Below are 14,111 nucleotides of genomic sequence, written 5' to 3' on the forward strand. Positions count from 1 at the left end.
ATAGGCTTGTTTTTATTGTGGGGTTTCAGTGAGCTAGCCAGAGTGTGCTTAGTAGATATACTAACTCCAGAAATGTTTCATTCATTTGCATTTATTTTTGAGTAAAGCTGGTGGGATTTATCGCAGCGGGATTATTCGATCCATGACACCATAACAGGGAAAAGACGTGTTTGCTCAGCCAATGTCAAAACATGGTGATATAAATAAGCACAACAGTAGCAGAGATTTTTTTAAATTTATTCCAACACAGTTAAAAATCATATATCTATGTAAAAGGCAAAAATTGGATCATTTAATTGTAAGTTAAAATTCTTTATTTATGCAGATCTGTAGTTGCATAAAAATGATTTTAATGACGTGTGTGTCAGTCCTTCTCTAATATAACACACCAGTTACCCTGGTCATGGTAGCTGCTCTGTACCTTGACTCCATCCACCTGGCTGCACAGCTGTTCCAGCTCCCCCTGGTGGAACACATGATAATAGCGGTGAAAGACGGCGGTTAGATTGCTCTCAGACTCTGATTTCAGATGAGAACTCAAGGTCTGAGTGGTGCCACTCGGACTGGGTTTAGAGCCTGGGCTGTGAGTGGCGTCATCAGTGTCAAGTCTTAATCCAGGAGACATACTTGCATCAAACCCTGGACTGACACCAGGGTTACTGTCAATTCTGGTTTGGTTAGTTAAAACCTTTTTAGACTTCTCCTTTCTTTTATTCCTTTTCACACCGTCTCCTGACTCTTCCTCCCCTGGTTTTTTCCCCTCTTTCAGATGCCAGGGAACTAAAAGGTCCTGGGTGTTAAAGGCTGTGCGGTTTGTGTGCACACTAAGCTTGCCATCAGTCACTTTGCCAACAGGTTCGTAGCCTTCTTCTAAATGTCTGCTATTCTGGATAGCCGATTTCCCATGAGGCTCCCGTCTGTCTTCGGATGTGTTTTTAGTAAGGTTTTCCTTTCCATGATGCTCTTTGTTGTGCTCTTTGAGGTACTTGGACCTCTGCTTGTTGTACTCTTGTTCAAAAGCCCAAACATAGATGAGTGCATGACCTCCAGGCTTTAGAAGTCTCACCAACTCTCTCATAGCTGCTAGCCGCCGCTCCTACAACACACACACATTTAAAAAAATTAATTAATTAAAGACAGAATCACATGCAACTCACTGCATGTGAATCATTGTAAGAGAGATTTTTGCACCAACAACCTGATTCCCAAAGAGCCATTAGCTGAACACTTTGTACATCTCACTATGGTGTGCAATGTGTCCTTAATAATATTTTTCAGAAATGGACAAGTGGAGAATAAAAGAAGTGGCAGGCGAAGAAAAAAAAAACTATAGCAGATGAACAGTATCTGAAGGTCTTGGTCTTTTTAATTATGAAACAGGATAGACCTGAGACAGGCATTTGGACCTTCAGTGGATCCATCAATCGTTTACTGAAGCCTCATCAGAAATGGTCTTAGTGGAAGCGTCAAGAAGCCATTCTTGAGGAAGAAAAACAGCGAAAAAAGGCTGAGGCATGCCAAACTACATAAGAACTGGACTAAGAATCAGTGGCAAAAGGTTTGATGGAGTGATGAATCTCAATTTGAAAGTTTTGTTCAAATCATAGTCTGCATGTACAGAGGAAGTCAGGACAGGAGTGTCTGCAGCCATTAAACACAGTGGAGGCTCTGTCATGGTTTGGAGCTGGAGATGTTATAATAATTGATTTTGATCCACCGATCAACACCTACTGCTAATGCAGTAAAAGCGTATCTGGAGAGAAAAGCATACAGTGCAACACTATCAGTCATGGATTGGCCTCCCCAGAGCCCAGATGTCAACATTATTTAAGCACAGTGGGATCATGTTGATGGAGAACAGAACAAAAAGCAGCCAACATCCCAAGGAGAGATTTGAATGTCCTTCAAGAAGCTTAGAGAACTATTCCTGAAGACTTCCAGACCTTACAGGAAAGCTGCCCAAGAGAGTCCGGGCTCTATAGAATAAAGGTGGTCATACCAAATATTTAAGTGTGTCTCCTTATGCCTTATATCAGTATTACCAAGTACGTTTGCACATGTTTGAATAATTCACTGCATCCATTCCCATGTTCCTAGTAGAATTTAAAGAAATAAGAGCTGGCTCAAAGACTTTTGCACACGGTTCCATGAAAAGTTCAGAACATGAAAACTTTAGTGAGCTACTAACAATTAATACAAGTTTTTTTTTTTGTAGGTCCATCTTTCTAAATAAAACTGATATAACAGTTCTATTCTGGTTATTCTTTGTATGAGGATGAGCTGTGTGTACCTCTGTGGAGAAATGGTGTATGACGGCTATAGAGATGCAAGCGTCACAGGAGGCTGTTCGCAGAGGAACATTCAGAGCATCAGAAACAAATGCGTGGAAACCCCTCTCTGCACAAATTTGGACGAGAGCACTGCTACGATCACATCCCACCTGAAATAAAACACAAACATACGCACATACAGAGAGAGTAACAAGGCCATTCAGTGGACTATCATTCTCAAACAGCAACAAACGCACACGTCAGCAGAGTGTCAGCACGTACAAGGTCTGAAGAAGAATACGTTTACAAACTGCTCGTGATCATTTAAGCCAGAGAAAATGAGCAAGAATGGAGATAAATTATGCGAGGTGAACAAGAGACAGCAGACACAAGTGAGAGAGCGGGAACACTACACATATGCACACACACCCTCGATCTACTGCTGACGTGCAAACAGAAAGTTTAAGTAGAGCAGGAGGCACAAAAAGAGGGAAAAACTGAGGCGAGAAAACAGAAGAAGAGAAGAGGCCTGGGTTGGGAGAAAATGAGAACAAGCAGAATAAAACTGGGGTAGCTGCTGTGCTCGCTGCATGATCACAGTGTTCTCTGTTCTGATTTATCACAGCTACACTCTGAGTCAGGATAAGCTGCTTACATGCACCCCCAAATCCCAAACAAGAATATCCCAGTGTGCATACGTAAACAGGAAATGTAGGATATTACCATGGAAACTGAGCTTATGCAAAAACAACAACAACAAAAAAAAAGACACAGGGAAGAAATGACAGCGACAACAGGAATCTCATCCTGCTGTGCCTTACTGTTATTTATTTAGCCGTCCTGAAGCAAGACGTGATGTTTACACCTGTGACCAAAAGCAAACTCTCTGCTAACTCACGCCTACATTTCACATTCAGTTATACCCTCCCAGAGACCCAAAGCTCTACCACTGGAGGTAGATGTGTAAGCTGCAGCGTCTAGCCCAATGATGCAAACTTTACTTCATTCTGAAGCACAGATGTCAGGCTTATGCAACCAGGTCCTGAAGTGGCTCGCTCAGGTTCCTCCTTTTCATTTTATGTTTATGTTTATGAAAATCCCGAGCACTGCGAGTGTGACCACGACGTGGTCTGTCTACTGTTCGGGGAAAGAAGCTTTAGCTGATGCACAACAGCTGCAGTTCCCCAAATGGCCACTTGAGGTTGGCTTTGAGAGGAAATAAACCCCATAGTCTCCAATGCTAAAACACTCAGGGCAGAAATGATGATATGTATAGCTGTACAGGGGCGATTCTTTTTTAACTGACAGTATAAAGTTTTCAGCCTCCTTCAGAGTAAATAGATGTGGATACTTCACACCCAGCATTGACAGCTGAGGTGAACAGTGTACCCTAATTACTGATGAACAGCTCACCTTAAACTTTTTTAAATGTAAACAATACTTGTTTTATCCAAGAAGACAAAGTTATCTCACTTCAGAGATTTGTTTTTTGCTGCAAAATGACACGGTGAACCACACCAGCACTGTCACTTAAACCTTCCATAAATGTGAAGTCAGTCTGGACTGCATGGGGTCAAGTTGCCAATAACATGCAATCTATGTCTGCCAATACAACAGTTAACTGTGATAAATCAGTGAAAATCCCTGTTGCTGTCTGCATAGACAGAAATTCCCATTAACTATTATGTTATAAATGAAAAAGTTCTTTGGAAACCTTCAACAATCTCCCCGATTGTTTGCAGAAAGGTTGCTTCTTATCAGGTGAGATGAGGCCTATTCTTTTGAATATTCCCAGATTAATTTTTATTTATTTACTTAAATATTGATAATTGGTGTCCCTGTATCAATATATATCGCAATACTGTATCAATTTCTTCCAACTAAAGAGATTTTTAAACAACTAGGATATCTTTTTTGTTTTCTGGTTCTACTAAACATCACAACTCATTCAAGTGAACCAATCCACCAATTCACCAAAACAAAATGTTGCCACCAGACAATCAACCTTAAACATGGACGAATTTAGAGCTCCTGAATTCTCCCAAGAATTTAAAGCTGTGTTGTTTTTAGGAACGGTTTGTCACATTTGAGCAGTCATTCGAGACTACTTGAACGTGTAAGTTAAAAAGCTCATCAGTATCACTCCCCCGTCATTAAAGCACAAGCAGATCTGAGTATAATTACAACCCTGTATTCCATTTATTACAGTGTTGCTTTGATGTATTTTTATGGCACGTAAGTCCATTTCACTTTCTTTTATCCTTTCACCTATAAGCCTGATGGTGTTTAAACCTGATGTTACATCTCTAACCTCACCTCTGTGGCCTTATCAGAGCGACAGTGTTGTGTAAGGTCATTAGTAGTTATTGGATGAGTCATGCTGATCTACATGTGTTTGAAAAAGCCCAGACCCATCTTAGATTTTGCGTCCCTATGTGAGAAATGAAGGAGAGGAGTTCTAGCTCGAATACACAGATGAATGCTTCTGCAGATAAACGCCTGTTATGAAAATGTGTAGCATTTCAAAGTGCTGACAATCTAAGAAACAGCAGCAATAAAAAAAAAGCAGTGATAGAGGAAATTACCCTGCAGGGATCAATGAAGTATCTCAGGGGTGCAGACATTTCAGTGTAAAATGACACTCACTGCAATCATCTCTGGGTTTACGCCCAGGTATTTCCCATTTCCGCAGCCCACATCAGCTAGCACGCTACCCGGTGGGAGCGAGGACAGGAAGTGGCAAACGCGAGGCCAGGGGGAGTGGCGGGTGCTGCTGAAGTGAGAGGCGATAGCGTCGTACACCCGGTGCACATACTCCTCCTCCAGACGGGCTGCATCGGCATGGCAACATGGAAGCGCGGGAGGGGAGGGCGTAGAGGGCGAGAGTGTTGAAGGAGCTCCCTGACTGTCACAGGCAGAGGGGAAGGCTGGAGACAGAGAGAAGGCGTTCACTGGTGAGATGTGCCGATCGTTTATCTCTGACCTGCGTTGCCATGCAACGTTTAATTACAATCATATCGTTCGCATATCTTTTATTATTGTCTTTATGCAAAAGCGCTAGCTATGCTCTGGGTTTAGGATTCTCATGTGATGAAACTGTCAGACAAAATAATATAATCCTGCTGTCTAATTTTAATATTAGACAAAAATATCCTGACAATTTCATTTATTAAGGGACAAAAGGTATCCAAACCTATCAATCTGGCCCTGTGGGGGATAAAGTAGTAGCCTAAACTGTGATTAACCACATTTTTTGGAAAGCCGAGCTCAATTTCACTAGCCACACCCAGGTCTGATTACTGCCATACCTGTAGAATTAAGAAATCACTTATACTGAACCTGACAAAGTGAAGCAGGCTAAAAGACCTCAAAAAGCAAAGCATCATGTCAGGATCTAAAGAAACGTCTGAGAAACAAAGTTGCTTGATCAGTGTGAAAAGGGGTTACAAAGCCATTTCTAAGGTTTGGGACTCCTGTGAACCATGGTGACAGTCGTGGTTGGAACTGTGGTGAACCTTCCCAAGAAGTGGCCAGCCTAACAAAATTACTCCAACAGCGCATCAACAACTCATCCAGGAGGTCACAAAAGAACCTAGAACAACATTTGAAGATCTATAGGCCTCAAAAAAAATGGAGGAAAAAAAAAGAGAAATGAAAAAATGAGAAAAAGGAGCTCCGTAACATATTACATATATTCAAATTAAATTTACCTCTCAAAACCTCACTCACTCTCATAATGTGAGTAAAGCAGTTTATAAAAGCAAAGTGTGTTTTGCTTCACTCTCACCACAGCGGCAGGGTTCAGGTCTGATCTTGCGGAAAGTGAAAGAAGTGCGTGTGCCCCTCTTGCTCAGAGTCAGATTGCTACGTGTTCCAGGTTCAGGCGTCACATGATCGGGGGATTGCTGCTCACAGGCCGGCACCATGTCAAACTTACGAGGAGTGATCCTAAAAGGACACACGAAGAGCTTGTTTTAGTAGTTATAAAAGACAAAAACACACAAACCAACTGGTGAAGTGGATGAGAGGACGTGGATGTGAACAAATACAATGCAAAGGTTGAAGACAAAGACCATCAACAGACTGAAATGTACTCATTGTAGTAAATAAATAGTTTATTTTTCAGAGGAAAAAGCAGCAAATTAAGCATCAATCCAAAGATCAGGTCAAAAGAACCTGACTCCAAAAGGAGACACTGATGCTCTGACACAGTCCAGCTTACCCATGAGTCCAGAGATATCTGCTCTCGCCCTTCATGACCAGCAGGCTCCGTCCAGGCAGCACCACAGCAACAACGCGACCATTAGGATGTCGGAACTCCATGACCGTCTGCACAAACACAAACACAAACACGCTGTGTTAAAAGTAAGAGTGGTTTCTACTCATTACTTCACTGCACCGATAATAACAAATTACTGATTAAATTAAACATTTTTATGAAGGTTTTAAAGTCATTGGGTGTGGATTTATATACATATATATTTCTTGCAGGCATATTTCCAATGCCACACACACACACACACACACACACAAAAACAGCCGCCAGGCCCTTCCCTTTGTAACCCAATCATTTTCTACTGATGGATGACATGCTTGACAGCTCACAGTCAGATTTCCGCTCGTATCACAGCACAGAAGCAGCCCTTGCAAAGGTTTTGAACACAATTTGCCTGAGGAATGATTCGGGGAGTTTCACAGACTCGACTGCATTTGATCTTAGCAGCATCTGATACTGTGGATCACTTCTAAATAGGAAAGGCAGGAACTGCAATCAGATTCCTCACACATGGTACATGCAGTCATCATCAATGATGGTGAATGAGAAAGAACTGCTATGATGTAAGTAAGTAAGCCTCTCGAGGAATGGATCCTGTCCTCTCTCATTGCACCTGTGCATGTTTGCTGAGTAGACACCCAAACATATTTACTTCTCTCCAACTCACTGTATCATGAGTTCTACAGTAGGAAGAAGGAACAGCATTCACTCGGCACTATCAGCACAACATGGCAACTCTGACTTTGCTGATGACACGGTGCTCTTGCCCCCAGAGGCTGGACAAAAACTGCACTTCTGACATCAGAACTGGGAATCAGTCTCAACATCAACAAAGATGAGGCCAACATTATAAGCATGAAGGCCCATCACAGCAGCAGGACATCCACCTAGAAGACATCAGCTCCTGTTGTGGACATGCAATTCCAACGAACAGTTCAACAGCAATAATAATTTGGCATCCTGCATCAGTGTTTCTTTACATATTACTGTGCATCTGCTGCAAGTAATAACTTCTGATAATACACCTTTATATTTGTATTATTCATCAAAATGTTTCTGTATCTGCAAGTACAGGAAACAAGTTATGCACTAGTTTTTATGCTTTTAGTTCTTCAGTAGAGAGTTGGGCAATTTTATCCAGCTGTGATGGTTTGTTTCTATATTCTAATTAAGCCATACTGCTGTACAGCTATTATTATTATTACTACTACTACTATTAGTAGTAGTAGTAGTAGTAGTAGTAGTAGTAGTAGTATGACAAATTTAAAAAACTTTATGACTAATTTTTCATTTTTTTAACGTTTGCACTAAAGCTAATATTTTACTGATCCAGGAAGCTCAGCTCCATAATGAAAGGACTGAAAGAGACTTTGGCACAAAACTTCCAAACTACACAGTTTTGACTGATGTCACCCAAAGGAAAACACTGTCGACCACCTAAAACACTGTTCATGTTTTCTCTCACTTGCAGCTAGCAGACACAGCGTTGGTGTTTGATCCTAATGTTTCCTTACAGCACATAACAGCATAAGCTCTGCTGGGAAATTACATCTACAACAATTTCCAATTGTATCTCTCCAAATTCTGACAGCAGGAAAATTGGATTTTGTGAAGTAGATGGCATTCATGTATATATATGTGTGTGTGTGTGTGTGTGTGTGTGTGTGTGTGTGTGTGTGTTCCTGTCTAGCTGTCTTTATGAGCACCGAAATCTGCATTCTACTATACTTGTGAGAACCAACAGTCACTTGTAAGGACACACTCACCGGTCCTCACAGGTTTGAAGGCCTTTTTGAGGCTCAAAATGTAGTTTTAGTGTCAGGGTTACAATGAGGTTATGGTTAGGTTTAGGGTAAGTGTTAGGCATTCATTTTTAATGGTTAGGTTTAGGGTAAGGGGCTAGGGAAGCCATTATGTCAATGAAGGTCCTCACTAAGATAGCTGAACGGGCTTGTGTGTGTGTGTGTGTGTGTGTGTGTGTGTGTGTGTGTGTGTGTGTGTGTGTGTGTGTGTGTGTGTGTGTGTGTGTGTGTGCGTGTCTTAGACATATAGGGGTTTGTGTCTAGGGTATCCAAGTCAATCAAATCATCAGATTTTAACCTCAAACTGCAAGTGAACGCTCTCTGACGCGCGCGCGCACACACACACACACACACACACGCACACACACAGGACTGCTTCATTCCCCTCTGAGGAGTGTTAGCCAATCAATGAAAGGGTGGAATGTGACTAAATCGATGGTGACGCCGGCAACTACGCTTTACTGCACAACTATTCATCATCTCCCTCCCTCCTCACACGTATGCACGCACACACAAACACACACAGGTTTGTACATCTTTCTGAGTACAATTAATTACAGAGAGCTTCTTTACTTCTTTACTTCCTTACCTTAACTTCAAGCATCACAATAAGTAACCCTAAACCTCTGCCTAACTTCTACAATTAGCCCTAAAGTCAGTCCTCGCTTCTGTAGTCTACAACTGGTCCTCACAAACACACAAGTACAAGTACACACCAAAAAGTCTGCCAATATACAGCACCACAAACAGCTCAATAATGCAGTTATAGTTCGTTTAATTACAAGGAAACAAGTGTTTCATTAATAATGACTGAATCACTTGTGTTACATTTTCAGAGAAATTAAATCCAATGAAACTGAGGGAATGGCATAAAGTTCTGTTATGCACCAAATCCTGTCTGCTTAAATCAAAACTGAATCAAACTGCAGTGCACTCATTAAATCCACAGAGTAGCAAAATATTTAACAAGCTTTCCAAATTGTCTTTAAAATAAGCTACTTGTTGTATTCTCTGCAACCACCATAACATCAAATTTAGAAATCCTAATGTGCACTCAGCACTTCATTACTAGTACCCAGTTGGAGCCCCTTTGAGATGGAGCAGAGCACCTTCTTCCCAACACTCAGGGAGGCTGTGGTGTTTCAACAATGCTGAGTTGGTACTAGGGGTCCAAAGTGTGCTAAGAAAATATCCCCCCCACCACCACAAACAGCCTGAACCGTTGATACGAGGGAACATGGATCCATGCTTACATTATCCAATTTTGATGGGAACTACAGCCTCAGTTTACTGCAGAGTGCAGCGGCAATCTGGCGTAGCCAATCTGCTTCAAGTTTTCAATGTGTTCTGCGTTCAGAGATGCTCTTCTGCGTGCGGTGGTTCTTCTTCTTATCGGCTTCAAGCAGTCCTCAGTCCTCTGACATCAAAAACACATTTTCACCCAGAGAACTGCCGCTCACTGGATAAATTCTCTTTTTTTCGACCAGTCTTTGTAAACCCTACAGATGGCTGTGTGGGAAAATCCCAGCAAATCAGCAGTTTCGGAAATAATCAGACCAGCGCATCTGGCACCAGCAACCATGCCACGTTTAGTCATTCGAATCAACTTTTTCCAATTCTAAAGCTCAGTTTGAGCTTCAGCAGGTCACCATGACTACATGTAAATGCGTACTTGAGTGGTGTTAAACAGCAAATACTGCGAGAAATACCACCCCTCAGCTTAACAGTACCATTACTCCCATGCATCGCTTAAAGAAGAGCCGGTTTAATTGCACTCAATAAAACTTTCTTTCGGGATCTATTCGCTTCAAATATTCCTCCAAGTGTCCTTTCCTTTTTTAACGTGATTTAATATGCCCACATTTTCTGTGGCTCTGAATCTCCACTGAAAAGCAAGGACAATGAATACACACACTGTCTCTGTGTGTGTGTGTGTGTGTGTGTGTGTGTGTGTGTGTGTGACAGATGCCACAGCAGATGACAGCTGATTGCTAGCAGAGCCCCTGCTTTTCAGACAAGCAGGGACAGATGGGTGTTCATCCACAGCAATCAGGCAGCAAAGACTAAACCCACGATCTTAGTTTATAGGTCGCAACACCTGTGAACACCTGAAAGAGTGAAGGACATGAAAATGGAAAATCTATAACTCTTGTGTACATCCTTTTGTTTACAAAATTTCTTGCGAGCTTTAATTCTTTAAGTGCCTGCTGGATGAACGGGTGCTACGGTGAGAAGGAACTGAAAAGAATACCGAGAAGGTAACACAGTGTTCTCAGGAAAAACACAAGGACACAAGATGTGTGCACGTACGCACCCTCACACACACAATACTGACAGCTCTCTGAAGCAGATAAATGACAGAGCTCAGGAAGGTTGCGGTTAATTTGACAGATTAAACTAGAACTTATAAATGAATACACACAGAGCTGATCTCACTGGGTTTAAACGAATAACCACCTCTTAACAGTTTTAAGATGAAAGCTGGCAGTGTTTTCTTAAGACCATCTTTATGTGCAACTTTCATTTTAATCACTGATGATTGCACCTCGAGTACTGCTGACTGATGCTGGCTTCAAACAGCTACTAATTACCAACAGCTCACAGGTCTGTGGCAACGATGACGATGATCAAATCACAGTTGCCTGACCGACTTCTCACCTTTGCCCCCAGGCTCAGAGACAGGATGGTGTCCTCAAAGGCAGAGTGAGTGTCCACATGAGGAGGAATACCTGGAAATATCATAAACAAACATGGAAAATGAAAACCTTCAGAGCAAAGTTAATCAAGTGAAACATTTAAGAAACTTCTCTCAGCCCAAAGGCTTCCATAACTCCTCATCGACTTGTTCGGAAAAGGCTCTGCTGCCACCCAGTGGTGCAAATCAGTAAACTCTGTTTGTGTGCTCTCTTATTCATTTTTAATAACAGATTAATAATCAGGTATAAAAGCAGTTATTAATCAAGCGTAACACTCAACCACTAAAACCAATTTTTCTGTCCATGAATGCAAGTGAATAATCATAATTTGGTGTCTTAGTAATTACCAATACTGTGTAGCAGCTGTGGCATAAACCTTACACTGGGTGGTGGTCTAATAAATTTGTTACATTTATATTGTATATTTAAAATTACAATATAATGGCGACGGGGACTAAAAGTCCTTGTTTCAGTTATTAACTGCCCAAAGGACCAGTATAATAATTATTATTATTATTCTGAACTGAGAATCATACAGCACTAATCTATCTATCCTTCCTTATCACAATATTCTAACAAAGGGTTGCAGAGGCTCTGGAGCCAATCCCAGCTAGTAGAGTATAGAAATTAAAAAATACAGAGTTGGGAATGAGCAAAAACTTTCTGTGAATTATTCGAGCTGTAACTCACCCTGTCCAGATTCATACTGATTTACAGTCAGCTGGTCTGGCATGACGTTGATGTGTCCATTTCTTAAACAACGCTCCAGAACAGGTAAACACTCCGCAGGGATACCTAGAAACACACATATTCCTCTGCTACTTTTGTTTTCCTTTATTATATGCTTGTCTAGTGACAACTAGACTGAAGACCATATCACGAAAAACACAGTCCACAAAACCACACCTGATACAATATGTTTGATAAAAGAAGATCCAGATTACCTGCAGGTAATGGCTTGTCCTTATCCACATTGTTGTTGTCGTAGCGAAATTCAAAGCCATAATGTTTCACTCTTCTGTGCTTCAAAGCTTTTTGCGCTAAGAATCATAAGGATGAAGTTAAGTTAAAGGGGATTATTCAGAAACCGTAATCAAAAGTGTATGCCTGACTTTTCTTCACAGCTTTTTTTGGGGGGGAAATGATACTCTCACCTGTAACATCCTCATTAGTGGATGACCAGTCTACAGCAGCGAGCAGCAGAGCTTCTTCTTCTGGGGACACAAAATCCTCCAGCAGAACTAAACCCTCTGGCAATGGGACGGATGCTTCCTCCTCATAGGTCACTATACAAGAGCGTGAAAATACACAGAAAATACACACTTCATAACATATGAAGAAACCCAATCCAGTGTAGGATCCACTGTATCGAAAGCTGAGCTAAGCTCTAATAAGACCCATACAGAACAATCACCGGCATCTGAAGCCATTGTAATGTCATATGTAACTTTAAGAAGACAACTTTCAGTCAAATGCATTGCAATAACTCATTACATTAATATAAACACAATAAAACCCTCCCTGCAAGTGCAAGTCCATTTAAACGAGAAAGGAGAATTTATGTCTAAGCCAGGCTATATCTGAAAGAACTCACAATGTTCCTGATGGTACTGAAAGTAAAAGTACCTGAGTTGACATAAGAGAGGCAGAGCATGACGCTGCTCTCTCCGCACTGCAGCTTCTGTCCATTAAGGTGGGTGTACGCTTTTAGAGCACTCTCTTCACACCTGGAATGAGAATGAAAATGACAATAATATTAGTTTTAACTGGAATAAAAAGGTCCTCAATGTACAAAGCGCATTCCTGCTGTGACAAAGTGCTGTCTGTGCCCTAAGTGTACCTGTATGTGACAAAAGCATAGGGCTTATGGGGAGGCATGAGCAGGCTCTCCACTTCTCCCATCTCTTTCAGCGCTGCCGAGAGCTCCTCTCGACTAACGTTGTTCCCCAGGCCACCATTAGCCACCACCAGACTCTGCAGAGGTGAAATAAACAGTAAAAATCACACAAAAACAAACAAACCTGAAAATAACTGAAAAAAAGAAGATGCCAGAAAAAAGGAAAAAAAGGCCTTTCCCCGAGGATTGTTAGACTGCTTAGCAATCAATCAACCTACAACACATACTCTCACGAAAAAACAACCAAAAAATGAAGTAGTTTGTGTTTTTGTTGTGATGCTTTTACTAGCTTAAAATGTTGATATTTGTCTCTAGTATAAAGTAGTTTGTTCCCTTTTGCTATGAACCCAATTTTTATGAACTCGTGTTTGTATTTGTCTGCAGAGATAACAGCGTGAAATCATTTCAGATAAATAGAAATAGTTCTTAAAACTGTCTCAGACTGCTGCAGGAACACAAAAATGAATCCCATTTAAAAGGAGCAAATGAAAAGTCTCTTATAACGAGTAAAATATTAAAAGTATTTTCCATAAACAGTGGCTGATTTTCTTGTTAATTTATCAATAATAATAACAACAATAGTAATAAATATATATTAAAAAAATATGAATAGAACAATTAAATATTAGATATGCAGGTAACTTTTAAAATCATTTTAATGTTAAAAAACAAGCGAAGAATAATGAAACATATGACAACGAACCATTTCCCGTCAAATAAACGTTATTTTTCTTTACCCTGGTAAGCTGCGGGGCCGTATGGATGCCTTCATGCTTCAGTAATGTGTGACTGGCTTTAATTTGTTTTCTGAGAAGTTTTTTCTCTTCTTTACTTCTCCTGACGGCCTTCACGTTGTTTTCCTCACTAGCATCCATGGTACGTTGTTTTAATCCGTCCGGGTGCAACGGGGACTGAAAGACTTCGGTTCCCAAAGATTACCTCTCCAGGAAACATTTTGTAAAATGTGTTTATCTTACATAATTCTGATTTGTTAAGAATAAAATGAAATTATTACATGTGAATAAAAAAAAATATGCACTTCGTTAGCTACACTTGTTAACTTATTATCATCTTGTCTTACTCAGCCAATCACATGGCAGCAACTGAGAGCATTTAAACGCGTGGACATCATTAGGACGACCTGAGGATTAGAATGGCGAAAAATGTGAT

At 40.9% G+C, this 14,111-nt stretch overlaps 1 protein-coding gene across 1 annotated transcript; it reads right to left on the minus strand.

Moving 5' to 3' along the window:
• Positions 1 to 267: 267 nt before the first annotated feature.
• On the minus strand, positions 268 to 13,816 carry alkbh8 (alkB homolog 8, tRNA methyltransferase). Its single transcript, XM_006802076.2, has 12 exons — positions 13,679 to 13,816; positions 12,885 to 13,018; positions 12,671 to 12,771; positions 12,199 to 12,330; positions 11,989 to 12,084; positions 11,735 to 11,839; positions 11,007 to 11,077; positions 6,493 to 6,599; positions 6,058 to 6,218; positions 4,917 to 5,197; positions 2,291 to 2,440; positions 268 to 1,096 (listed from the first exon to the last, which is right to left on the minus strand). The coding sequence occupies exons 1-12, from the start codon at positions 13,814 to 13,816 to the stop codon at positions 365 to 367; spliced, it is 2,208 nt and encodes a 735-aa protein (XP_006802139.2). The 3' UTR covers positions 268 to 364.
• Between the last annotated feature and the right edge of the window lie 295 nt (positions 13,817 to 14,111).

Source organism: Neolamprologus brichardi, chromosome 14, assembly GCF_056152115.1.
Source record: "Neolamprologus brichardi isolate AB-2024 chromosome 14, ASM5615211v1, whole genome shotgun sequence".
Taxonomy (NCBI): Eukaryota; Metazoa; Chordata; class Actinopteri; order Cichliformes; family Cichlidae; genus Neolamprologus; species Neolamprologus brichardi.

Coding starts and splice junctions, on each gene's coding strand:
- alkbh8 (XM_006802076.2), bottom strand. CDS start 13,816: ATGGATGCTAGTGAGGAAAACAACGTGAAGGCCGTCAGGAGAAGTAAA. Junction 12,772..12,884: donor TATGCTTTTGTCACATACAG/GTACACTTAGGG, acceptor TTCTCATTCCAG/GTGTGAAGAGAGTGCTCTAA. Junction 5,198..6,057: donor ACCTGAACCCTGCCGCTGTG/GTGAGAGTGAAG, acceptor CTCTGTCTCCAG/CCTTCCCCTCTGCCTGTGAC.